At 34.6% G+C, this 27212-nt stretch overlaps 1 protein-coding gene across 2 annotated transcripts; it reads right to left on the bottom strand.

The window, feature by feature from the left end:
- Positions 1-5069: 5069 nt before the first annotated feature.
- On the bottom strand, positions 5070-26780 carry LOC113230926 (GTP-binding protein Rit2). Of its 2 annotated transcripts, none has more exons than XM_026465036.1 (6): positions 26595-26780; positions 26057-26130; positions 23914-24108; positions 21846-21986; positions 21100-21225; positions 5070-5117 (listed from the first exon to the last, which is right to left on the bottom strand). In XM_026465036.1, the coding sequence occupies exons 1-5, from the start codon at positions 26734-26736 to the stop codon at positions 21109-21111; spliced, it is 669 nt and encodes a 222-aa protein (XP_026320821.1). In that variant the 5' UTR covers positions 26737-26780; the 3' UTR covers positions 5070-5117; positions 21100-21108. The 2 variants fall into 2 exon arrangements, with proteins under 2 accessions (XP_026320821.1, XP_026320820.1); XM_026465035.1 differs by lacking the exon at positions 5070-5117 and adding an exon at positions 12306-14919.
- Between the last annotated feature and the right edge of the window lie 432 nt (positions 26781-27212).

The following is a 27212-nucleotide window of genomic DNA, read 5'->3' as shown; positions in this document are numbered from 1 at the left end:
TAAGTTTATTTGAAAAGAGCAGTCCCTAGAGTTTCTTGCTCGTTCTTCTCAGAGAGGCCAGTGTAGTGAACAAGCAGTAACTTAAAAAATGACGTTTTCAAGTGTAAAAATTTTACCTATGGAATAAATTATTATTTGACTTACATGTATTTTTCATAAAATTTACTAGTGATGGACTTTAGATCCACAAATTTTTGTACCTTACCCTATTTTCTCTTCCAAACGTCACATTTACGTTACAAAAGATAAAGATTTTAAAACTCGTAGTACATCACTAAACGATGGATCAGTAATTACAGTAAAACTATTTTCTTAACGTCTCTCGGCAATCTCCGGCTTTCCGAACACAATTATTAAACTTATCATCAAAAATTATTTTAATTGCAGAACTAAGTGGTTTTGTTTTGATTTCCATGTGAACACAATACAACTTTAAAAATATTTCCGTTTTTATTACAAGCAAATTAACATAAATCGTCGTCTAAATTCGTAAACCTCGCACCTCCATCAATGTGAACATTTGAATAGGCATAAAAAACAGAATTACTAATAAATTTTTAACAATCTATGAATATACATTTAATTCATAACTAAAAAAAGGGTCTACAATTTATATTTTAAGATTCGTCCGATATTGAGCTTGAAGATTAAAAAAGTCGTCCAAAAACGAAATTACGAGGATTTCAAATGTAGCCCACGAAATATAACTAATATAAAGAGTAGTATACTTCCAAGTCGATTGAGTGCATCTAAGTGCGAAGGGCAACTGATTGAAATCCGACGACAGCCGAAACACGAAGACTGCCGAGAGTTATTGTACTACGGACATTGACTTACAAAAGTCAATGACTACGGAGTAACTTTTTATAGATATTTTACATAAAGTGTTTAGAAATCAGTAACTAGTAATTATACAAGTTGTTGCCAAAAAGTTCGCAATATCTTAAGTCAGTAATTGTATTTCCCTATGTAGAAACGTACGCGTTCTAAGAATTTTGGGAATTCGATCATTTTTACATAAAAACGATCTTCAATAAAACCAAAAACAATCTTTTGTTAAAAGTCAATTATGTTGCAATAACTTTATGAAACAATTTTGATTGAATCTGAAGTGCATCTGCAAACAACTGAGAGTGTTTTATTGTTCACAGAAGTAAAGTTGACTCTTATTAAACGTTCTGATATTTTTGATCGTTGGTTCGACTCTTCTGCGACTGCTCTAATCATATAGACGCTGACTGCACATATTTTTCGTCGAACATTCCTAAAGGTTATTTAGATTTTTGACTGGCACCTTTCAAGAAATTTTTGTGATTGCGAATATAACGAAATTTAGTTTTTATTGCACTATACCTATAAGTCATGATACAAATGCGTAAATATGAAAACTTTTATATCAAAAAACAAACATAACCGTTTAAATAAATAACTATTTTTAAATGTTACGAATTTTATTATAAAATTTACCAAAGAGAGGTTTGTATATAGCAAATATTTTAATAAATTTGTAACATGTGGAATAACTATTGATTTAAACTTTCACCATTTTCACATATTATTTGATTTTTAATTCGGAACTTTATCACGAATAATACATATTTTAATTATGTCGTAATAATGTCGTGAGTGTTGTGTGTCGGTCTAGTGACAACCTTAGTGCACAAATAAATAATGAAGATCAAGTGCGGGTAGTTAGAAAAACTCGCACAGATGCTGACACCCGCCTCTTCAATCCCTTCGAGACCATGGACGTTGCAGTAGATCCGAAACGTCGAGGTAATTAAAATATGTTTTATACGTGATAAGTCCCGAATTATAAATCAAATAATGTGGAATACTAGTTAATTACCGCGGCTTTGCGCACACTGTATACAAACGTGAGTAGAATTCGTCCCTTACAGCACTATTCCACATAACTTAAAATTTTAGGAAACATTTTGTTATACGCTACCATAATATTCATTTGTTTTTTGTTGTAATTACTAATACAAAGGTCAAGCGCGAAAAAAAATTCATTCTGACAGAATTCGAACCTGCTTCCATATACCAAGATGTCTGCGTCCGGTTGCCCTAGATACAAACGCAGATTTGAGACCTGTCAGATCGCAGGAATTTTTCTTTGTGTTCAATCTTTGTATCAATAATTACAAAAAAAACATTATTTTACATCACAATATGGGACATGAAAATCTAAGCCAACCTAAAGTAAATATTTTTTCCGTCAAAATGTTAAGTTACAACCATTCGTGGTGAAGGAGTCGAAATGTGCGTTCAGCTCGGCCTTAATTGTGTACTTAACAGGTTTCATTATTCAATCATCAATGGCCAGCAACAGATTTCTCTCAATGTGTGAAAAATAATGTAGACTTAGGACACGTAGCAGCTACTTAGTTCATCGACCTCCAGCTTGATTTTGATTGCCTCTCTCGATCGGAAACTGCGTCTTTTCCGAGTCGAGGCGCATAATTGCGATTCACAACTGGCCGATCGGAAACTTTGACATTTCAAACCTAAACAATAGTTGATTTAACTCACAAATTAGAAAGATATAGTAGGAATCAGGTTCATCTTCTCGATCAGAAACCCATCTGATTTCGAGACTACCGGATCGGATCGATTCCGTTTTGAATCAAAATCAGGACGCTGGAGTTTCTCAAGTTCTAGTACGAGTTCAATATGTATAGATGGGCTTCAATTTGATCTGCCGGTATGTATCTTTAATGTTGGTGTTTGATGTACCTGGATATGACTAGTGTGAATATTTTACTTGCGTATTTGCCTTAAGCTCCTTTGATGTGCATCGAGAAACTGGCCAGCGCACGGCAACGCCATTTTGGTGTTTGCTGTATTTGGCAAACAAGGCAAATACTTTGTCACACGTGCTATCTACACATGATAATTGTTTGCCAAATATAAATATGTGAAGTGCCACCATGAGGATAATAGCAATGACGAAATGTGTTGGTTTGTCATGGTACATTCAAGGAACGTGCTACACCGACTGAAAGTCTTTTTTAATAAAATGACATTATTTTAAACAAAATGTTAAGTTGTTAAAAATGTAAACCTGTAAACGGGCACAATGTATAGAAATGGATTTGATAGAAAACAAGTTAAAATTGATTCATTGACAGATTCATTTGCATAAAAAAATAATATTTGACGGCCTTTGTGGACGAGCTGTTAGCACCATAGAGCTTGATGTGAAAGTTCCAGAGTCAACGGTCAAAACAAACTTCACTATATAGATTTAAGGCTGGATGTTATAGGGTAATGCACCCAAAGGTAATGCAAGATATTGTAATATGGAAATTTAAAAAAAAACTCTCATGTCGATTTCATAAGCAACTCTACTAAGTCCAAAGACTAATTTTCGATTATTGTAAAGGTGTGAAATCTTCTGAAATCAATTAATTACACATTTTAATTCGAACTTAAATAATACATTTTATACTTCAGTTGAGAATAATTTGTTTGCTTAGAGAGTGAATTTTCAAATATTCAGCAGTGCGTAAATTGCCTTTTTAGCTATAAGAATTTACTTAATGTTCTTGTTAAATTTAAGTTGTTATCTAATTTTTATTTAACAACAATATCACATATAACAGCTTTCCTTATTTTTTCCGTTTGAAGAAGATTTCAACTACGTCATGATGAAGTTACTTCGTGAATGTGTAGGTTAGATAATAAAAAAGAATCTAATTTTCTCGTAATCCGAAGATAAAGATATTTTTTTAGTACAAGAGCTGTAAGTCGAAATAATAAAAACTTTTATGACACTCTTAAAATAATGTGTATGATACACAGTAAACAGATAGCTACATATAGATAAAAACTATCAACATTTGCTGTTGAAAAATCAACCCCAATGTCTTTCAGATGTGGTTTTAATTCGTAATAGGTCAAAAAATTGCTGCTATTTCTTAACGTAAAAATAAAGCCAGAATAAAGTATTACACTTTTTAGTTGACAATATATTACAATAACTACTAAAAAGTGTACATCACAACGTATAAAACAAAAATCCTTTTTGTATTGATATAAAACAACATAAATTTTATAAACACGACTATAAAGTATATAATTTCGATACCACCAATGAACACTACGTCAAATTAATTTTTGGAGCCGTTCTGTTTTTATTGTTTTTTGTTTTTTTTTTTCACGAAATTCGTTTTTTGTTTTTTTCGAATTTTAGCTTTTTGTATCCTTTTTTTCACAAAATTCGGGGAGTATTAACATTAGTACATAAATATGGCTGTTTACAAAAATTACAGAAAATGACCAAAAAATAGAGTTGACGTAATGTTCATTGGAGGTATCGATTAAAGGTCTATCCACACATATCCGGGCCGTGCCCGGGACGTGGACGGGCCGTGCTCTGTCAGGGGCTCAAAAAAATATCGTTGCGTATATTTTGTATGAACTCGTTCACACATATCCATGTCCGGGCCGGCGCCGGGACGGGCCCGCAGTTCATACAAACTAGCACGCCCCGTCCACGTCCCGGGCACGGCTTTGGTGTGTGTCGATAATCCTTAATAATGTGACCGTGCTTCCATCCTATTATAGAGCACTGGTCCCGTCTATGGAAAGATTTTTAACTAATCAGTCACTCTCTAAACAACCAAATGTCAAGTTATTACAAATTCAAGTATAGTTAACACCCTACGACACCTAATCCCCCAACCTTCTATATGGTTCTGAGTAGGTCAGTGTAAGGGAAGGTGTTTAACAAACTGTAATAACAATAACGCGCACACAACTCAACATTTAAACATGTGAGTCGAAAAAAACCATTTTGACACGACTTCCTTATTGCATCGTTTGTGAACGACGTTTTAAGATACTTTTCAAGCCAATTTGATTTTAATTACATTTCATAAACACAAATTTTAACCAACACTGGAAATCCGTTATACATACTTTTCTGTTGAATAAATAATAATCCTTCGCGCGTCGACCCTTGGTTACAGTCGAGCGGTTTCGCGCGTCGCCGTGTGTTACTTGCGCGCAATGACGCGTCAGACGCCGACCACGCTGTGATCCGGGCGCGCTAATGGGAGCGTTGTAGGTGAAAAACAGGAAGCGACGCGCTGCGTCAGTGTACATTGAGCCTAAAAAGGTTTCAAAACCAAAATGTCGGCTAGAGGGTCAAGTATCTTAGAGCATTGACTGTGGATAAAGAGGGGAAGAAAGTGTCCATTCTCGTTACTTTTTGTTCTCTGACAAAAGTATAAATTTGGATTTGTTCAGCATTTCATTTCTATACTTCTACCGCGAGACTGGTATAAAAATATCAATATGTATGTCCTGCATTTAACAAAGTTTATTTCTCAACGAAGTATCCTCAGAAGAATCTACGGCCGAGTGTAGTCTTTAATTTACTTCCATTTTTATTAAAATGGATTTCCACAAAATAGCACCCGTCTATTAATTAATATAAATTTATTGACCTTTGACTTCCTATTCTAAAAAAAAATTGTGTTAATAGGTGTCAATCATTCGACGTAACTGTTATTATATAAATAAGGTTGAGACGTTACAAAAAGACAGGTACGACGATTCATATAGAACGTTCGCTTTTGAAAGCCGAGAAATGTCGTACATTTTACTCCGTTACGACAAGAACGTCAGTTACGGCAGTTAATGAAGCGAGTGACGATATGTAAGTCTCATTTGAGTCAGGCTCTCGCTGATCTGTAGATAAAGGCACAGTTATGTGAGCGAAACTTATCCACTTACTAAAGGAAATATAGTTCTTCTCCTTTGTTCACTGATGTGATGGCCTGTAATGGTTTTTTTACGTACACTGAAAAAACTGTAATTGAAATAAAAAAGATGTCCTTAATGAGTCATGCGTGACCATGGGAACGGTAGACTCTGAAATGTTGTTTGTTTGAAAAGCAAATATAGGGTAGGCTGGTCTAACGAGACGCATCCGATAATAATACGCAATTTAGATTGCCGCCAAGTTGTTTACAATACGCAACGAACTTCAGTGTCATTTTGTAGTGCTAGGAAGTGGAGATTGTTGTGTGGAAAAATCATAAAATATAAAAAAAACTATTGGAAAACAAAACACTACGTAAGACTGAACATATTTTTGTATAGTCTTAGACTAAAATTAAACTCACGTTTTAAAAATTTACTTTGTACCAAATCGCCCAAAAACTTTTCAGACCTTGCAGACGATTCTGATCACTTGCAACATATGGGGTTAGTAGCGTTATTTTCTGAAATGGGTGCAAGAGTACGCAGCTCATGTTGCAAGAGTCCGCGCAAACTCTTACACTACTTTTTTTATACAATTAGTCAATTATTACAAAAAGTAAGACCAAAAACGAAACAAAAAATCTTATTGCCAGAAAGGTATGTATGTAGGTAACCAGAGTGCCAAGAGCTATAATAAGAGCCTATATGTATATATGTATATATATGTATATACGTGAAGATTGGATTGAATGCTTTAATTCCATCTGTGTTGTCGTGAAGCTTATTCTGGATACGAGAGATTGGAGCATTTGTGTGTGATTTGTGCGACCGATAAACGACATCCTATCAACAAAGGGGTTACGTACTTTTACCGATGAACATGCGTACTCTTACCCATACTACAGTGTAAGAGTACGCAAATCCCATTTTGCACTATTTTATTGATTACAACCACACACCCCTTTACAGGTCCCATGGTCACGGTTGACTTGATGTCACGATTTAAATCTGGAAAAACAGTTTCATTTCCTATGTGTAACAATCGCGAAAACCTAAGAACTTGATACACAATACTTTTAGAGTTAGGTACTCGTATTATGTATTTGCATGTGATGCACTTTAGTGGCATGGCTTACAGGATTGCGATCGCTCACCAAAGGGCCCGAAACGTCGGTTTGTTTGAAAAAACAAATATACGCGATTTAAATCCGGAATATAGTTTTATTTCCTATGTGTAACAATCGCGAAAACCTAAGAACTGGATCAACCACATTATCTATTATAATTACTTTCCTCATCACTATCTAAGAGTCAAATTAGTAAACCACTAAATAAAGCAATTGTTGATTTTCTAACACTTTTTGTGTTCATTTTAAGAGTACACCATCTCATACCTTACATGCGTCTTCTTAGACCAGACTACTCTACGCGATATTTGATCGGAAAAAATAGTTTCTTTTTATTTTGACTTAAATTGCTTAATCCCAATTTGTTGTTGTATTTTTTTCTACTAGAGCAGAAACAAACTATTTTTATACAACCACTAGCATGTCGTCTTAGTATCATCTAGACGCCGTCGCTTAAAAAAAGTAACAAGATACCATTGGTTGTTAAAACAAAAAGCTTTCTTCACTCCGCTTATGGAGATAATGCGGCTTACACCCGACTCTAAAAACGGCATACGAGAATCCATTTATAACACAACCGCATCGCAATTGTAGGTGAAAAATAGACTAAAATTTCGGAAAAGAGAGAGCGTAAAAACAATTTTTATCAAAAATTAGTTATTTATGTAGTTGAATTAAATTTTCATGCGTATTAAAAATTTTGTTATGAGCTAAAAGTAACTTTTCTAAAAAACATGAAACTAAATATTTAAAAGGTTTTCGTTTTTCACTCTTCCAAAGTTTAGTTTCTAAGCCCTTTCAACTTTGAATCGATATAGTTGCTCGAAAATACTTGTATCACGTTGAAACCGAGCATTCTGCTTTAAACAGTTTAGCTTACTGCAATAGGTACATATTATTTTTCCAAGCAAGGGAATATCTCTTCGTACGGTGGGACATAAAGGTAAATAAAATTAATAATAAATAAATAAAAATTAACATGTATTTTTGAAATTATTTAAAAATACTTCACGTGACACATTATCTTAGGCCACTATATTATATAAACAATTTGTTTAAACTGCATACAACTGATTCAGACTTCTGATTATCGCAACAGGACTAAAATAAAGTCACACTACAGGAGTTCATCAAGGAGCATAACTATGCCATAACAAATTTTAAACTGTACATTTTAAATTTTTTTATGTTTTTGAAACCGGTAAATGGTCAGACAGTCTACCTGATGGAAAATTGTATCCGTCGCGTGCGATACTAAGGGTCGTATTCTAGAACTCTACTCAATGCTCAAGTCAGGATTTGAGTATGGTTTAAAGCACTCGAAATCGTACTCAAGTCCTTGCCATTAGGGTCGTATTTCCAGTGCTTGTGTTTCAATTGCAATCCTTCCAAATCCAATGACTTGAGCATTGAGTAGAGTTCTGGAATACGACCTTAAGAATGCTATAGATAAATCGCGTAAGGTTCGACCTCCTGATGGTATGCGGGATTAAAGCTACCTATGATATCATATTTGGATGAAAGTTTGACTTAGTTTATTAAGTTTTCTATCTAAGTTTATGGTCTCGTTATTTTTATAATGAAAAATAATACCTTTATAAATAATCGTCGATCACTTATGTTGATTATAGTACTTATGGAAGTAACGGTATTTTGTTTTTAAATTTATGTACTTTATTATTTTTATATATTTCTCTCTCATTATCTCTTGCAAGTTGTTGCCCGCTTTTAACTTTAGCTCTCACTGCCCTGGGTTGACTGACAGTGGTCTCTTTTAGAGATAAATCTACCTTTGCTCACCTTCTGTTAAATTAATATTTCTGTTGTATTTATTTGGTGCAATAAAAAAATATATTAATAATAAGAGTTGTAATAAAACTATGAATAGCGTGTATTATATTCTGGTGTAGTAAGTTAGGCCGCGTTCCCCAAACTACCAGGAGGGTCAAGCTTAGGTTTACATATAATGTGTTGCTGCAGTGGGACATAAGTTGTTAAGTTAAAAATAAACAAAATATTTCCACATCAATAGCTTCCATGTTTTTATATTAATATTGAGAGAGCTCACCAAGGGTCGGTATTCTGTCCAATACTATTTTACCAGTAAAATAAATAAAAAGAATCATATCCATCGCAAGAATCAGAAGTCAGTAAACGAATAAATATAAATAACTATAAATAATTCTACCTTTGCCTACTACGGTTGAACATATAACTGATCTATGAAACAACGAGGATTGGTTCCAAAACACTATACTACATACAATGTAACGTTATTGTGCCAATTTGATTAGGAAACTATTTATATCGTTGAACGTTGTATTTTTGTGATAATCACAAGAAAATATTACACATTTCTCCATCTACTTGTCCAGGCAAAAGAACGAAAAAAAAAACATCTGCGAATTTGATAAAAACTAACCTTATTTTTATGACACATAAGAATGTTAACTATAATGTTAAGTATAGTAAAAAAATAAATCTTATTAAAAGATAATATTATTTCATTAATTCAACGAACCAGGAGGGTTCATCTCGCAATGTTTCGACCCCTATTCAAATGGGCACAAGACAATAATTACGAACATTTAGCTATACAAAATAAATGACTAGAGTTAGAACCTATGAAAAGTTACACTTACCTACAAGTACGGAACAGTAAAATTCTCTAAGTATAACTGAAATATAATTTTATTTCCATATTGATCTATCATTTCAATACTTGACTATTTTTATATAATGACTTAATTTATTAGCTGACATCTATTCAAACATCCTCTGAAATGGCACAACATAAACAACTTTTTAAACAGGAGAATCAATTAATTAAATTTTCTTAATTGCGCACTAAAACTTACAATAGCAACACAGAACAGTAACTCGCTAAATGTTTACCGCCGCGTTCAAGGTTTATTATCGCATGCAGTTTATTTATTCTTATGTATATAAACAGCATATAAATATATATATACTATAGGAAAAAGATAATTAATATTATTCTTATTATATATCACTTTCCATGTTATAACTTTTATATATTACTTTCTATTTCGCTAATATTTCGACTGAAAGACTTGAATCCAAGGTCACTATATAAAAAAAAATTAAGATAACATAGAACGAAGTACGAAAATTTACTGCAGTGAGCAGTATCAACAGGTAACTGAATATTATGCGATTTCAGGATGACCACATAGTAAATGTTAGGTTTCATGTACCCTTAGGTAGTAAAGAACGTCAACTAATAAATTAGGACCTTATATATCCAATGTAAAGTGAACGAGAAGTGGATTTATAACTTTCTTAAAAATTCAGTTGAAACGTGGACCAAAAAAAAAATAACTGGCTTGCAAATTAATATGTACAACTGTTGTACAAAACAAATAATTTCAATCCGAGTCCCCGTCACACTGTTATGCACTAAAATACTATCAGCAAAGTTGTAAGCCTTCCCAGTCCCTTGTTTTATATTTTATGTTATATTTCAAAAATAAGTGTCCTTGTGTTGTATTCAAAAAAATGTAATCATGACAGCGTTTTCAAAAAAATCAGTGTCAAATCAATCAGGCACAATCAGTGAAACATATACGCTCCTGGTATTATTTATAGTAATGAATCTATTATTTTCGTAAATATTTCGGCCAGGGTACGCTGGCCGTGATCACGGGCTGACACGTTGAAATGTCGGGATAATAAATACGTGTGCCTATTAATATATTTAAACACGTTTATTCTTATTTTGAAATGTTAGTAAAATTAGTGCAATCGTGAACGTTCCCTTTAAAGGTAATTTATTTCTAGCAGCGGCACGCACATTGATGGTATGAGTCGAAACTTCCGCTACGTTTTCATAAAATGATTCACTTGTCCGTCATGCCAGTCCATAGTGAGTTCGACTTCGCAAACTATCGAACAATATAATTAATTAAGAATTATGCATCCAAACTTTCGTTCACATTACAATGACAATTAAGTTGTTAATTAAATACAAATGATACATAGTTTTAAGGTACAGTCAAATAAGAAAGCAGCTGATCAACTAGAGATTTTCATAACTTCATAACCCTAAATAAATAGGAAGTTTAGTCGGTTTATTTTATCAGTGTTTGTTTCTTAGGTTTTGATTTTATGAAAAAAATGTAGATGATCAGCAATTTTTTTAATTGAGTATACAGTATGCTCTCGTGGGAGCACAGTTGGCGTTATACGCCGCCGTGAAGCTCTGATGCTTATCAATATTTGTTGTATACTCTAGTTTGACACCCGTTTGGTATACAGACCACATTACGCAGATACTCAAATACCGAACCTGTCAAACTGATCTGTCGTAATTTGTATTCTTTAAGTGCAAAATAAGTCTTAATTTTGGATAAAGCATTTAAAAATAATTAGACTTTGGTAGTTTGTCGCCGGTTGTTTCGTTTATTTGTTTATCTGCATAGATGAGCTATTTTTTTTTTTCATTATGCACAGTGAACGAAAGAAGAACCATGTAATTTTATTAATGGCCAAGGGTAATTGGTTAGTCAAGCCATATTACAAACCTGTAATGGCTTGCCTAAGTCATCTATTCTCCAAGTTGACGGTGGGAATTGAACCAAAAATAATCTGGATACACATGATGACGTAGATATAGGTTACATTCTTCAAACCGTGACAATTATGTCTGTTAAGTCGTATTGTCGTACTTATTCTTAGTTCTAACCCTGATCGAAACTCAAGTCAGCAGGTCATCCTTAGTGGGTAAACGACCGTAAATATGGATTTCGTGCTTCGAGATTAAGGCCTCAGAACATTACTTTCCCATTTTAGACGCCCCGGGAATAGAACCCAGCACCTCATCTAGCGTCCAAAATGTAAAACGCTGACCCAGTGGCACCTTTGTATTTAATTTTAACATTTATGGTTTTTATATTTTAAACTGAAACTTAAGGCAAGTATGGTCTACTTTTGTATCACTATCATCTCTCCAAATTAACAATGAACCTTATATAGTGAATAATTGAAAGCATCTTTGTTAAAATGACGATGTATCCAGTAAAATTAAGACACAGAAACCAGTAACCTTTTATTTATGGCACAAGTTTACTGCTTACGCTCTATGGTCCATCATTCGTCCACAGCGCGTACACATACAAACACGTTCACAATAAACAACTACACTAAAATTTGTGCGTATCCGACCTATATATATTAACCACGTTACTATTCTACGGGAAGTTTACATACACCGACTTATGTAATACGTTATATACTCTCTATATTTATTGCTGTCTCTGTCATACAGATGAAGAGCTCGATAGATCTCACTTATTTACTTACTTGTACTTTTAGGTTGGGAGAGACAGCCCATTGAAAAATGATAATGATGGAGATAAATAGATATTAAAAACAATAAGATATGAAGTAGATGAACCATAAATTGGTCATTCTCTGGTTATGGTTTACTAACTAATTTCAGAGGCATTTTTTTATTATTTGAGTATTCGAGTATACTGGAATACTCGTCTAATAAAAATTGTCACGTTAAATACGCATAAAAGAACAATTTAAATATGATAATGATTAAAACAACAGGCGTTAAAAATAACAATAAAGAATTGAATTATTTCCTCAGTTCTCGGATTTTTTCAAATTCTTCCAATTTCAATATTTCCTTGAAAACTTTTACAGTGATTAGAAATAGACAATTTAAAAAAAACTATTGCACACTATCATTTTTCAAATAAGCTGTCTCTCTTTTACAAATATAGCAATAAAACATCGAATCAATAAAAAATAAACCACATTAAAAAAATACTTTGGCTATGGAAAAGAATTATTGCTGTGACGTCCTCTGGAATTGCTACAAAGTCCCTCTATAGGAAATATGAATACAAACCAGAATCTCATTTATCAATTCTCTTTCATTTTCTTCAAAAGAGATTTGAGATTCCACTATGCACGTAGTTGATTTTTTATTTCAATGTGGCGAGTACCTGTGAATTGACTTGAAATGTGTTGATTAGCGTGCGAAAGTATCTTATAGTAGGATTTTAAAGGGGTTTTATTCTTGCACCAAACGATTGTACATAGTTAAAAAAGTAATTCATAACCGATAAGAACGAACTTTTGCGTGCATATTTATCATTTTATTATTATTAATATTTATTATTGCTGGTATAAATTATATGGAACTATAATAGTCAAATTCTAAGGCCTGTGTTAATAAATGTAGGAACGATATTAAATCTTAATGTAATAATAATAAAGTGCCAGACAACCACACTAATTAGAGCATTACCCACAACTCCCTGGACCAGAACTAATTTAGAAAATAAAACTATTTTTTCGGAAACGAAGAGAATAATTGTCATTCAACCAACCACCCAAGCAATGGGACCCATAAAGGGCCCTAAACTTTTATTGTTTGAAAAACAAATATACACGATTAAAATCGGAAGAAATAGTTTCATTTCCTATGTGTAACGTTCAAAGAAAACTTCATTTAACGTATTTCGACCACAAGGAAAATCGGTTTTTCGACATTAAAAAATACGAATTCAACTTCATTTTTAATTGATTATGTAAACAGAAGGTACCGGTAGTGAACCATGAAGCCTGAAACACGATTAACTAATCTTCACTCGATAAAAAGATCACAAAGTTCCGTAATATGTACGTTTTCACTATAGTCTGTTTTTTTGAAAGCGGAGTAAAATGACATTTGCAGGGTTGCCAGTTTTCATAAAAATTTAAATAGACATGTAGTTCTTGTCGACAGTTTTTTCGATAAATTGTGAAAGAAGGTAAAATTTTGACAAAAATGTTTGAATTGTGAATGTTACGACGTTCTAATGATTACTAATTGCGTTATTGCTTTCTTTATTATTATTTTGACAGCTGGCCTAGTATGCCAGTATTACATTTTATGATTTTTATTCATATACATTTTAACAAAAATTTGCTGATAAAATTAAAAACTTTAAAATATGTCTTCTCTTTGTATTTTTAATAGACATATGTAATTCTAAATGCAGCGTATGTATGTATAAAACTATAAAAATTGACAATTTATATGAACCTGTGCTTGTACCTTGATTATTGACATGAAACAAATTCGGCTACTTATTGCACGCGTAACCAACATTCAGTCGATAGAATATTTATCAACTCCACACGCAAAATAGGCGCCTTGACGTCGAGTTGCGGACACTAGCCCGTTACACCAAGTACCAAGTTTATCAACTGCAAACACTAGTTGCTTGTAAGCGGGCAACACTTTTGCGCAATTAAATGTCATTTTAATCTATTTTCAAAAAAGACAGACTATACATTCATGAAATTTTATCTCCTCAGTTGATAAATATGTAAACGGACTGAGAGGATATTTTATTTCTCAAAGGCAAATGTTTAAATATCGTATAATTACTTTCTCCACATCTCACACACTTCAAAGCCTACGTAACCACGATAAAAGTTCGTCTTAAGTGCTGTTTATTAATACGGGCCTAAGTAATGCAACTACCAACGTGTTTTTTGCGTCTTTACAATAAGGGACATACCACATTTATCATCACCGAATCGCATTAAGCTGACCAGAAAAAGGTGTTACGTTACGAAAGACCAAAAAAGACGCTGTGCGTTTCGTGTCGACGAAATGTCGTTTTCGCTCTTATTGCTTGGACAAAGATTTTTGTGACCGGCTCGAGCCGATTCTACTTTAAAAACTGTGGTGACACCCTTAATTTCGCTAATAATGTCTGCAAAGATACACCAAGTCAATTCAATAATACCCTAGAACTATAAATACGTACTAAATCTAGATTTTATATCTAATAAAACATCCATTGTATATTTCTATGATTATTATTGCTTTTGGGGCACGCCGGAAGACTTGCTAATAAGCGTTAACGGTTATAAGGTCAGTTGTATATTATAAAAGTTTCCCATTCATAAACATATCTCAAATTTTAAAAGACGTGCAAATGTGGGAGCCATGCCGTTGCTTTAAGGATCTTATCATAATCTTCCACCACAACCGACCCTATATTGAAGCTATCTTGTCAACCGCCATTCGCTTGCGTACTTACCCAACCTAATAAAACAAATTTATTTTGTGATTACGTAAAGAACACAATATTTATAACATACGACTGACCTCAAATAGGGTCTGTAAAATTATTGTTGCATATTCGATTCCATAGAAGAAAATATCTTCTATTAACCTTAAATTTGTCTAAATTTATCTCCTATATGGCATTAAAATTTGTACGCTATCACTATATACTATGGGGATGTCAATTCAATTGTTTAAACAATAAATACAAGATGTATAAATAATCACGATTCTTTGAAGGTGTTTTAAGTTGCGTATACCATTATTTTCACGAATACAAGTATCAAAAAGTTTTCAAGGAGTCCAAGCTTCGGCGGTATTTGACGATTGCGTTCTTACTCTATTCATTAGAATGTTCTCATCATGTCGTTAATAATAACGATATAATTATCAATTTTCATAAATAATCAGTTAAGGATTCCACAGTGCCATTCTATACAGACGACCTCCATGGTCGAGTGACTTACACGTTGCATTCTGAACCCCTAGTGACATCTAGTGAGAGATGTTAGAACCTTCTTTGCCGCAGCCAAATCAAACGTTATTACTATTATATGTATTATTACATTATTCTTGAAAACACCTATAATAACTATTCAATTAAAAATTCACCCTGATCCTTTAGGCATAAGGTAAATATTAGACTCGATTAAAGAATTCCTCGGTAATAATATATTCCTCCGTGAAACCCGAACTCCGAAGCCTGGACTTTTAAATAAAAATGATTCCATCGAGTGGTCAAAACATTTTGTTCTCGTTCTCAAGGGCAGGGGTATCCCTTAAAAAAACGCATTATGGTATATTTTACATCTGCATTCACAGTCTCCCTACACTAATAGAATAATACATACACAAAACCAATAACAATGGTTAAAATATATCTAAAAACCAACAATATACACATACACTTTCATGTGAAAATATATTAAACAATTTTTTTTAACAATATATTATTGCTACGACGAGGTTAGGGCACTATGTTCGGTGGACTGATATATGACTACAGCTACTATTTAAGTTTTAAAAATCTTTATTAATAAAAGCTTTGTTTCTCTGATACCAAAGTTTTGATGACAATTTAACAGAGAATATTGATTTTATTGAATACCATGATGTTTTACTTTATAATATGATTATGTATGCCAGGCAACTACACCAATTGCCTCGTCTCAAACCAGGGAATTCCCTGTACTTTGAGCACCAGAGCAACGGAATTCAGTCTGGGGCACTTCCCAGAACATCCGACCAGAACTAATTAAAAAAAATCATCTCTTTTAGTTTTTACCGGGAATCGAACCTGGGACATCCTCATTCAGAGCACATGAAATGTAGGGCCCTCAAGGTCATCATGTCAGAAAAAAAGGTAACTTTTCTATATTGTCTCGGGTCCAATGTTTGTATTGTTTCCGATTTCCATAACACAAGTGCTTTTGTTACTTACTTTGGAAACAGAGCAACGCATGTGACGTTGTCTAATAAAAGAAAATTAATTCATCATCATTATATTCAACCCATAATACGTTTCACTGATGAGCACGGGTCTTCTCTAAACAAAGGATTTAGGCCATAGGATTTAGGCACTTCCCGGAACACCCAAACCAGGGGGTCTGTCTACTCTTATTTTCCGTCCGACATCCTTCCAAAACAATTACTGTCAAACATTGACTTACAAATAAATGGACGACGGGTCTAATACAAAAACCACGAAAAAAATGTCCCAAGTCAACCTATCCGAAATTTAAATTGTAATGTCATCGCAGTATCGCGCTGTCAGTAGAACAAATGAAGACTAAAGCGGAGGTAGCGCTCTGTATACGATTTTAGCGCCTTACAAGTGCGGACACTTTTTAGCGCGGACCCGACGTCCATATAATTGTAAGTCAATGCTGTCAAATAAGTAATGCCCGACCAAGTTGAAAGGTGCAATGATGCGAATGAAGCGTCATACTTGACATTGTCTATTCGATTTGGTCGTGAATTACTTATTTCACAGTTATTGTTTCGGACGGATGTCGGACGGAGAACGCGACTAGGTCCTGGACAATTTAGAAAAGTCAATTTCACAAATTGGTCCTACTCCACACAACAAACTACTCCACATCCAGCACCCACAATGTAAACCTTTAACCCACCAAGGTCATCAACTACGTCCTACGAACTACTATGACTATATATTTATTTATTAATTCAAAGATCAAACAAACAGAAAAATAATTTCGACCTGACAGGATTCGAACCTGCACGAGATTGAATGTAACGTATTTATAATAGTCTGGATTCGCATAATGCGAAAGGAAAAAATTAACATTCTCTGTTAACTTGTCACGAAGTCGCCGATATCATTCAATCTCAATCAAATTCGCTCTTAACACAGAAAATTGTCACATACCGTTATACAAATCACTACGCGAGTTATTCAAACTTTAAGTACATAAAATAACCTATTATAGATATACTCTATTAATATCTTAATTAGGTACTTTTCACGAAGACGAATAGGCCTATAAATAGTTATTTATATTATAATATAAAAAGGGGTTTTACATAGAAAGTTTCAGAGGTAGGCTAAAAGTGTAGAACACTAGAGAAGGCAAGTTATAAATGCTATTTATTAAAAAATCGTCTTTTAAAATTGCTTTAGGAACAAAATTATTTTGTTTTACTGTAGTTCACAATGGCGTAACAATATAATATAGAAAAAAGGCCCTTGGCAAGGTACTATGATAGTGCCCTCATTGAAAGCTCTTCACATTATGCATGAATGGTGTGAAATTACGTCATACATTATATAGTAAGACGTCACACTCACGCATAAGCTTTCCTTGATAATGACTACACTCACAGACAATCTTTATGTGTGTAGGGACAACAGCATAAATATTAGAATTGCAGGCTCTGGCACTAGGTCGCCGTATTGCTACGCATTACTTGCCGGTATATATATAGTAATGTATCGATTTGTCGACCTCATTCAGTTATAATTTGATTGGGACAGAGTATGCAATAAAGCCCTCGGCGTCAATCATATGATATGACGATATATAATTTCAATTATATTTCATATTTTGAGGCACAGTAGAATAGGGTATTTGACTCAAACAATTTTCACTGCTTCAATCAACGAACATGGACTTGTTGAAAATCGATCTGGAGTACATTTCTCGGTATCTCAACTAACATCAGCGATACAAATGGTTATAGCCAACGGTTGGTAGATGCGCCGTCCCTTTTTAGATAAACAATGATTGTAGCGTCACAAATAAGTATTGCCGTTTCTTTCTAAAACCAGCAATCTTAGCATAAGCCCGAAGACAAAGTTAGAAAGTTATATCTTAGACTATGGAAACTAAAGGACATGTTATGTTGACATACATAATTCAGACGTTATATGTATATGATGCATTTCGACGTTGAAAACATAAACATGTTATTGTCTTTGTTTAACTACTGCGTGCCGTCTTAAGCCAAAAGAGATAGCATTACATTGGTCTGTGTCAAACACGGGAATCGAAAATACGTAACGTCATCTTAAATGCCCGCCGTGTCCATTTCGCAGTACATGAGGTACATGATACGGTTGTCAAAGGGACTTCCCTTCATCATCAAATGTCAAAACAAATGTTTTTCCAAGTAATTTATTGAATTATTCGCATTTATTCGCGTATTGTAATAAAATGGACAAAAATATTGACAGGAGTACAATTAAGTATTAATAAAAATTAGTCGCTGCAGCATTACGGGATGTGGCATTTGAAAATGCGAAGATCGACCGAATGTAACATTGTACAGGCACGTGTTATTTTTCTGTCCATAAATCACACAAAAACCCAAATATCTCATGTAATTAGACATATTTAAGTAGTTTATTCATAAATCTTACCAAATTTTGCTTTGGTTTCTTCAGATTGCCTGTTTGTTTGTATATTTTGATGATTGTTGTTAACAATTATTTTGAGATAGTGTTGTTCTTGGAAGCGTACATATTTCGATGTCCTATTATTAAAATAATTCACTACGAGGTTTTTATTATTATTATTATTATTATTATTTTTACTATTTCAAGTTTACCTACAAATCAAAAAAGAAAAAGAATGGTTTGAAATCATATCGCCGTATAATAGTGCCGAATATAAACATTGAATCAAAGACCATCTTCATTTATTCGCTTCATTTTGAAGAGTCAAATTTTAATATAACTTTGAACTAGATTACATGATAATGCAATTCCATCATTAGGTTTCCTGGTAAATAATTTTATATTTAATTTAGATTAAACAAGATTCATTTACTAGGCATTCTCAGTTCCTGAAAACAAGTTTATCCACTCGATTCCGAACTGTAATTACTAAAAATTCTTATTTTATAAAGCCAGCAATGACCATGTTGGTCTAACGTTGCCGAGTGAAAACCAATACCAACATTTAGGCGCTCGGCCAATAGTAGTCAATTGACATTGTATAATCAGACATTTGCATGCTATTTAATATATGCGAAACATGTTTATACTAACACTGTCTCTTGTTACATCTCCTGTTATACTATGTTTTAAGCAAATAAACGTATGATAATAATATTATTATTGATAATAAATATTATTACTTTCGTTTATTTCCAAAATTAAATGCGAAGTATTAAAGATTCACTTAAATCAGTTATCACTTATCGCTACATTATGGTACGACACTAAAGAAATCCGCCATTTGTTCGTTCAATTTTTGTTTAGGTGTGCACGTTCATTCCGTAGTCAGAGCAGCTCCTTTCTTTTATTTTTTTCCATCCTATAAGAGTTATATTCTCTGAACTGTCAATTTTGTCTCGGAAATGACGTCACAAAGAGCTATCTCAAGACTTTTTTTATTATTATTAATGCTTTGCCTTCGAATTTAGCCAATGAAAAAGTTGGGAAACCAGAATTACAGATAGTGGAAAAGGTACAGGATTTGAATGAAAAATTACGGGATTTGATTGGGTGGGTTAGTTAGAGTAGCTACTAAGCTTGCGAACATGAGCATTGCAAGAGTAAATTCCTCACGCACGCAAATGTCAAATGAAGACAATTTCATCATCATCAATCCTATATTCCATTTTTCAAAAAACAAACGGCAGAACAGAGGCGGAGCTAGTGTTGTAACTCTTTGGACTTATACCGGTTTGACTGCAATGAAAATTTAAAAACCTTGGAGCCATGACAATTCTTTCATCGATCCATAACAAACCTTTGACTACGGTATAGCTTATCTTTCTGCCATCTTACGATTTAAGTAGCGCTATAGTCAATACAGAAGAAAAACGTTTCTTCATACGCGCGAGTTTTGTATATTTCTGCTCATGCTACTATTACTGATTTCTTATCGCCTTAATATTTTATTTTAATTCTGTTCGAATTTCAACTTATATCCATTTCTAACTGTAAATGAAAAGCATTTAATTTTCCATGTCAAATACCCTATAGTCTAATATGAGTTTTAGTTTCACTAAGCAATGAGGTAGAGGAAGTACAATCTACATATAAAGGTATTCTAATCTTAGGAACACTTATTGGATTATTTTATAGAATACACTTATTGGCGCCAATTCTTTTGTGCGTTTAACTAAAACTAATTTTATAACATCAAAGAACATTTCGCGTTCCTTTTTATCTTAAACGTAGTTTTAGTTTTATAGAATTGTCACCGTCGATGGGTGTCTCCTTCCAACGTTAGTTGCTTCGAAAAGTCGTAATTTCACATCGATCATAATAATCCACTTTCTTTTTGCTTTACAAGAATAGAGGCCTAAACCAAAATGGTTCTTTTTTTTACTTTATTACACACAGCATTATATTGATTAAATTAATCACGTGACAACATTAGGCCGGTACACGATTCGTCGGCTTTTTTGTTACTTTTTTAGATAGGCCGCTATTCTATAAAGTCATCGACTTTGTTGGCTGTCGAAACAAATGATGTTCACGGTCTTATATTCGATACGTAAAGACCAGCAACTAGTATAGTAGCATACACCAGACTTTTTTATTTTTTCATATGCATCGCTTTAACGTAATCAGGCGGACTATGTAATCCAGAAAGTCGACTTTGTGCATCGATCACTGACGTTTCTCCTTGCTCTGTCATCGAAATTTGATCTTTGACCTTTCAGATGATGGAAAAGCAAACTTACACCGCGGAGTCAAGGCGAAGGTAAGTTCCGTCTTCTGCGGCGGAAGACGAGGGCGAATATGCTTCGTAAGCGCCGCCAGCGCCTCCGCCCGCCACTTGTCGAGATCCCCGTGCCCATTATTGAGGACTATTAGAAAACGAATTTGTGTCAAAACATTGATGCGAGAAAAAGACTTGTTACAAGCCAACATACATTTAATAATATATATAAATATATTTATTTAAATATATATATAATATATTATATAATATATATATATTATATATAATATATTTAAATAATGGAATTTAAACTATATTGTCTAGATAACAATAACGCATACACTCACAGTCCCGCACTAGGAAAACCCTGTATCGCGGGTGACATGGACACATACATAGACATCCACCAATTACACCCAAACTCACGAGAGAAAGAATCGGGAATCGAACCAGGTACCTCTGCGTGACAAACCAGCATGGTAACTGTTCGGCAACGTGGGCACTTAATAGTTTGTTTTAAAAAATTTCATGTTTATTTTTTTTTGAGACCTGTAAAACGTTGGTTTGTTTAAAAAAACATAAACAGGATTTAGGTCCAAAAAGATAGTATCATTTCCAATGTGTAACAATTTCGAAAACCTAAGAATTCGACATCCTTTTGCAGATACATTATAGCCAGCTGAAAGGTTTCCTCCTCTGAGTGTTAACTAGATTCCCTAGACAGATATGGCATAAAACTATGGATATCAAAGACAAACAAATCACCTGTCGTTGTCGTTCAAGCCTCCTGATTTCCCTGACGAGGGCATGAAAAGCATCGTCAACGAAATGCCTCAGCGCCGCGGACGTCTCGAAAAACGGGCAGCCGAACTGGGTAGCCAATGCTTTCCCCTCCTCTGTACTGACCTGTCGTATAATGTACATTTATTATTTATATCAAAGAATTAAATGATGAATCTCTTAGAGAACATAGGTGAATTAACAATTCGTACCCTTGCATAATAAAGTCACATGTGATCATACGTGAAAATAGTTTTTTCTCAACGGAAATGTTAGCATTACTTTCGAAAAACGAAATGGCGGTAACATTCTTTTGTTTTTTCGTCTTTTACGTATTTTGGTTGCGAAAATGGATGCTAGTGAGAAAAGCGATAACGAAACTACAGTAATAATACACATTCAAACACATCATCGAAAGTTCAGCAGACTACTATTAAAAAACAACAACACTACCTTTTAGCAAAATTTTCTTAATATGTCAAATATTACTTTTAATATTAATTAATATTTTTTTACTTTTTCTATTATACGCATTGACTTACAATTATATGGACGTCGGGTCCGCGCTAAAAAGTGTCCGCACTTGTAAGGCGCTAAAATCGTATACAGAGCGCCAAACTCCGCTTTAGTCTTCATTTGTTCGACTGACAGCGAGATACTGCGATGACATTACAATTTAAATTTCGAATAGGTTGACTTGGGACATTTTTTTCGTGGTTTTTGTATTAGACCCGTCGTCCATTTATTTGTAAGTCAATGATTATACGTCTTCTTTTCTTTAGTCCTTTATTATTTCCTCACATTGTTTGAGAAAAATTCTATACATGTCTCGGCGGGAACGGGGATTGCTTGACTCGTTTTAATACAAGGCCTCACTGGCGCTCGTCCTCGTCCAGCAATCACTTACTTCCCCGCCTCTGCCATAATGTACTATTAGCACATGCAAGACATAAAAGTAATACGAACTACGCGAAACAAGTTGTATGTATGTGAGATTTTATAACTCTCCTATTTAAGCATAAGAAAGTTATCGACTAATTGCGATTGTAAGATCTTAAACCTCATCCGAAAAGTTGGAGTTTTGCAGATGTGGCCTTATTAAGCCAAGGTTACGAATTATAATTTCAACCAAATTAATTTCTTTATTATAATAATTATTCATCAGTTTGTCGGTGGCGGGCGTCCAGCTGCGGGAGGGGCAGACGACATCGTAAGAATTGCGGCGTGAACCTGGGGGTCTACTCTCGATCTCCGTCCGACATCCGTCCGAAACAATTACTGCCAAATAAGCAATACTTGATCAAATGAAAAGACGCGTGATGCGAATGAAGCTTCATACTGGATACTTCTCTTTTAATTTTGTCGAATATTACTTATTTGACAGCATTTTGACAGACATTGTTTCGGACAGATGTCGGACGGAGATCGAGAGTAGACCCCCTTGCCCTGTACTCTCGTTCTTATCTCGTTCGAAACAATTACTGACAAATAAGTATTACGCGACCAAATTAAAAGTAATGCGAATGAAGCTCCATATTTGACATTGTCTTTTATTTTGGTATATTACTAATTTGTTTCGGACGGATGTCGGATGGAAAACGAGAGTAGATAAGATGGGCGCGGGACCGTGGGCAGTAGCACAAAAACTCAGAGGCCTACACCCAGCAGTGGTGAAGTCAGGCTGTATACGATGGTGATGATGATGCCGACGGCAAAAGTTTGCTCCAGATTCTTACAAAGTCTTATAAGTTCAGTAATAAAGGTTATTTTTTGATTTTATTCTATATCAATTACTGACCAAGTGGGGTGCATGAAAGGAGCGTCCCCGAACGACGTAACATTCATTCCCAGTACGTCTGGCGCACCCCTGGGCAACAATTGGCGAGTACTTTACGCCGATTGGCAAACCCTTTCACCACGATGGCAAGGATTATAGTGTATACCATCGATACGATAAGAGGAAAAAGACTGACCAAGTCACATGAACTCTAGATTAAAACTTAAGGACTATCCATTGGGAGGTGGATCACCTTAAGTACAAATATTCACTCACTTGTCTAAAACGTGGTGCCAAATCCAGCTTGTTTCCAACAAGTACGATCGGCAGTCGTTCTGCGGGCCGCGCCTGCGCTAGCAGCCGGCGGTACTCGGCAGCCGCGCGGAACGACCGCCGGTCGGTCACTGAGTAGCATAGCACGAAGCCCTCCCCGCAACGCATGTACTGCTCGCGCATGGCTGTGAACTCCACCTGAAAATGCATTGACATATTGGCAAGTTGGTAAGGGCTGAACTCAAAGCAACTAACTATGACCAAATTGAGGATGTCCTAAAGAAAGTCCATGTCAAGAGTACCCCAAACCGACGAGCAAGTATGAAAACACAGAAGCGTGTTTATGAGGTGAAAGATATGTGTCAGGATTGTAGCAAATGGAAGGCTGTTGTCGCTGTCTACCTAAATGACAAAAGGGCTAGTAGCATAGTAGCATATTTTGTATTTATGTATATACAGAGTTAACGTTTTTTGCGATAAATTGGACTTTTTAAATTGTTTTTTTGACCTTGGTAGACATGTGAAAGGTTAAAGTCCATGATCCATGAAGTCCGAGAATAAATCATCTTCACCAAGAAAAACAACATATCTCGTAATCTTTTGTGAAACCGTATTGACAGTAATTTAATTCAACATATAAACATTTATGTTAACTTCTAATAACAAATTAACCATAGGGCCAGTTAAAGTACATATACGTCTGTACAAACCTACAATGTGTTACTATATTGAAATAAGAAATAATTTTGCAAAATTGTTTTGTAAGTGGCAATATACATATATGTATTCCAATTTTACCGCTTAACAAAGAGCCAAATCTAACCGGCAGACACGTCAGTTGAAAAGAACTCTTTCTCTGACACCAGACACATGAGGCATGTACTTGTAACCAAGTCTGCTGGCCATGCTATTCTATTTAAGAACTTAGGAGTATAGTTTTGAGCCCTTCATTACAATTCCACAAATCTAACAATGCCTCTGGAAAGATAAACAGCCACAAGCCAATAGTCTCAAATACTTGAGAACCCTGTTCAATTTTTAAAGCATCAAACAGTAGAGAGGTCCTGTTAGATTAGGTTAGTATCATAATCCCAAATGCTGGTCGGGATATCACAAGACACCATATTTTTGACCAAGTTTATGTCCAACCCCAAGCTAAGCAAGAGCAGACATACTGCAGATTTAGCCTGACACTACTGCCTTTGCACCTCCTGAGGCACTGTAGCCCTCTAAGGCGAGTACAAAACTCCTCAAAGGTGAAATTACCCAGCTATAAATAAAAAATCCTGTACAATTTAATATTATTGATACAAACATCACACAAACACAAATAAAAAATCCTTCAAGTGGACTCACACCAGCGTCTGTTGCCTCACCGTGGCTACCGCCTTTAGCAACTGAACTGAGGCAACAGGTGATATAAGAGTGGTAGCCACAACGAGGTAATACGTAATAAATGCTAGCGCAAGTTTAGTCCAATCAAAAGAATTTATCTTTGCGTTAGTTTGATCTTTCTTCGTCAATTATAATAATAACAGTGGCATATTGTCACAAAAAATACAATAATATCATGTTGGTAAAGACATCATGATATTCAATAAAAAAAATATCCTACAGTTGAATTTTATTTCATTTTAGCAATATTCACAATCAATTTACAGTGAAAGAGAGAAGCAAAACCCCTAAAAAGTTAAAATTATTGGCCACACCAAATGAATGTGTACAATATGTATATAACACATTATTATTGGTGTATGGGAAATATCATTTATCTATAACTTATGGAGAAATAAAGGAAAACTTGTAACAGAAACCAGGAAATCTATCTAAACTTTTAGTTAAAAATAAATGTTTGATTCATATTTTATCCTCATTAAAATTACAAAATAATAAGGAACTATTCTGTTTATATTTCTAAGCCATGGAATTTTTCATGGGAAACAACATCATTTTAATATAATGTCATGCATGTCAACAGTGTGAGACCACACTGTTGTCGCTGTCCATAATATGTTGTATGATATGACAGTTATATGACAATAACTCTCTCTTCATGTATACACTTTTTACACTGTATTGAACATTTCATAGAATTTATATTATTTTAAGATGTTAATACAACTTTAATAATATCTAAATCTCTCACCTGTCCAGCTGTATCTAAAATATCCAACAGAGCAGGCTCTCCATCTATCACCGCCTGCTGCTGATACGAATCCTCTGAAAACATAATTTTATATTGTAAGCTTGTAAAACCAAAATGGAAATGTCAATAGGGATAGTTTTAAAATATGACTATAGGATCTGTATAAGTAACAAGGTGCAGCAGTTACCTATAGTGGGGTCATGGTAGTGGTTGTCCAGACTACTACAATACGAAATATTACAATGTATTTGAGTATCAAAATATGAGTTTAGAGTCCACATAAGAGACATGGTGCAGTAGTTACCTATAGTGGTGTCATGGTACTGGTAGTCCCCGCTATTAAGTTACGAAATATTACAATGTATTTGAGTGTCAAAATATGACTATAGGGCCCATATAAGAGACACTGTGCAGTAGTTACCTACAGTGGGGTCATGGTAGCGGTTGTCCCCACTACCAAGTTATAAAATAAAACAATGTATTTAAGTATCAAAATATGATTATAAAGTCCATATAAGAGTCACGGTGCGGTAGTTACCTATAGTGGGGTCATGGTAGTCCAGAAAACTGTGACTGACGAACTGGAGTGTGACGGCGGACTTGCCGACACCGCCGTCGCCGAGCACCACAATCTTGTATACTCGGAGGCCGCGCGAAGTGCCCGCAGCCTCGCCCGCCATACCGCCGCATGCCTGCGGGGCCGGCGCCGCCGCCCGCGCCGCGCTGGGCGCTCGCGAGCCGCGCCCGCGCCCGTCACACGCCCCCAAAGAGCCCCACCGCCATCGCCACAAGCCACCGCCCAACGCAACCACTGTACTCACACACGAAACCGCACAACACACTTTTCAGTTATACAAGATCATTCTGTTGCTAAAAAACATTAATTTTTTATAAAAAATCGACAGCTGATTGAATTGAGGGCGATTGACAATTTGACATTTCGGTTTAGTTCTCTGTGTTGGCAAACTCGATTGAAATGTTATTTGTGCATTCCGAACACTGTGAAATATTTGCAGTAAAGAAAATAAAAAAATTTATGTGACTTTTACAAGCTTGATTCCAAAAAATTTATAAATAATATAAAAAGTTATAATCGATGCAATAATATATTTTACTTTACACTTGGTAGGTCAATGTTACGCTTAATTGAATTCTT

Source organism: Hyposmocoma kahamanoa, unplaced genomic scaffold, assembly GCF_003589595.1.
Source record: "Hyposmocoma kahamanoa isolate Upper Pololo Valley unplaced genomic scaffold, ASM358959v1 64, whole genome shotgun sequence".
Taxonomy (NCBI): Eukaryota; Metazoa; Arthropoda; class Insecta; order Lepidoptera; family Cosmopterigidae; genus Hyposmocoma; species Hyposmocoma kahamanoa.
This window is presented reverse-complemented; position numbering and strand designations above follow the sequence as displayed.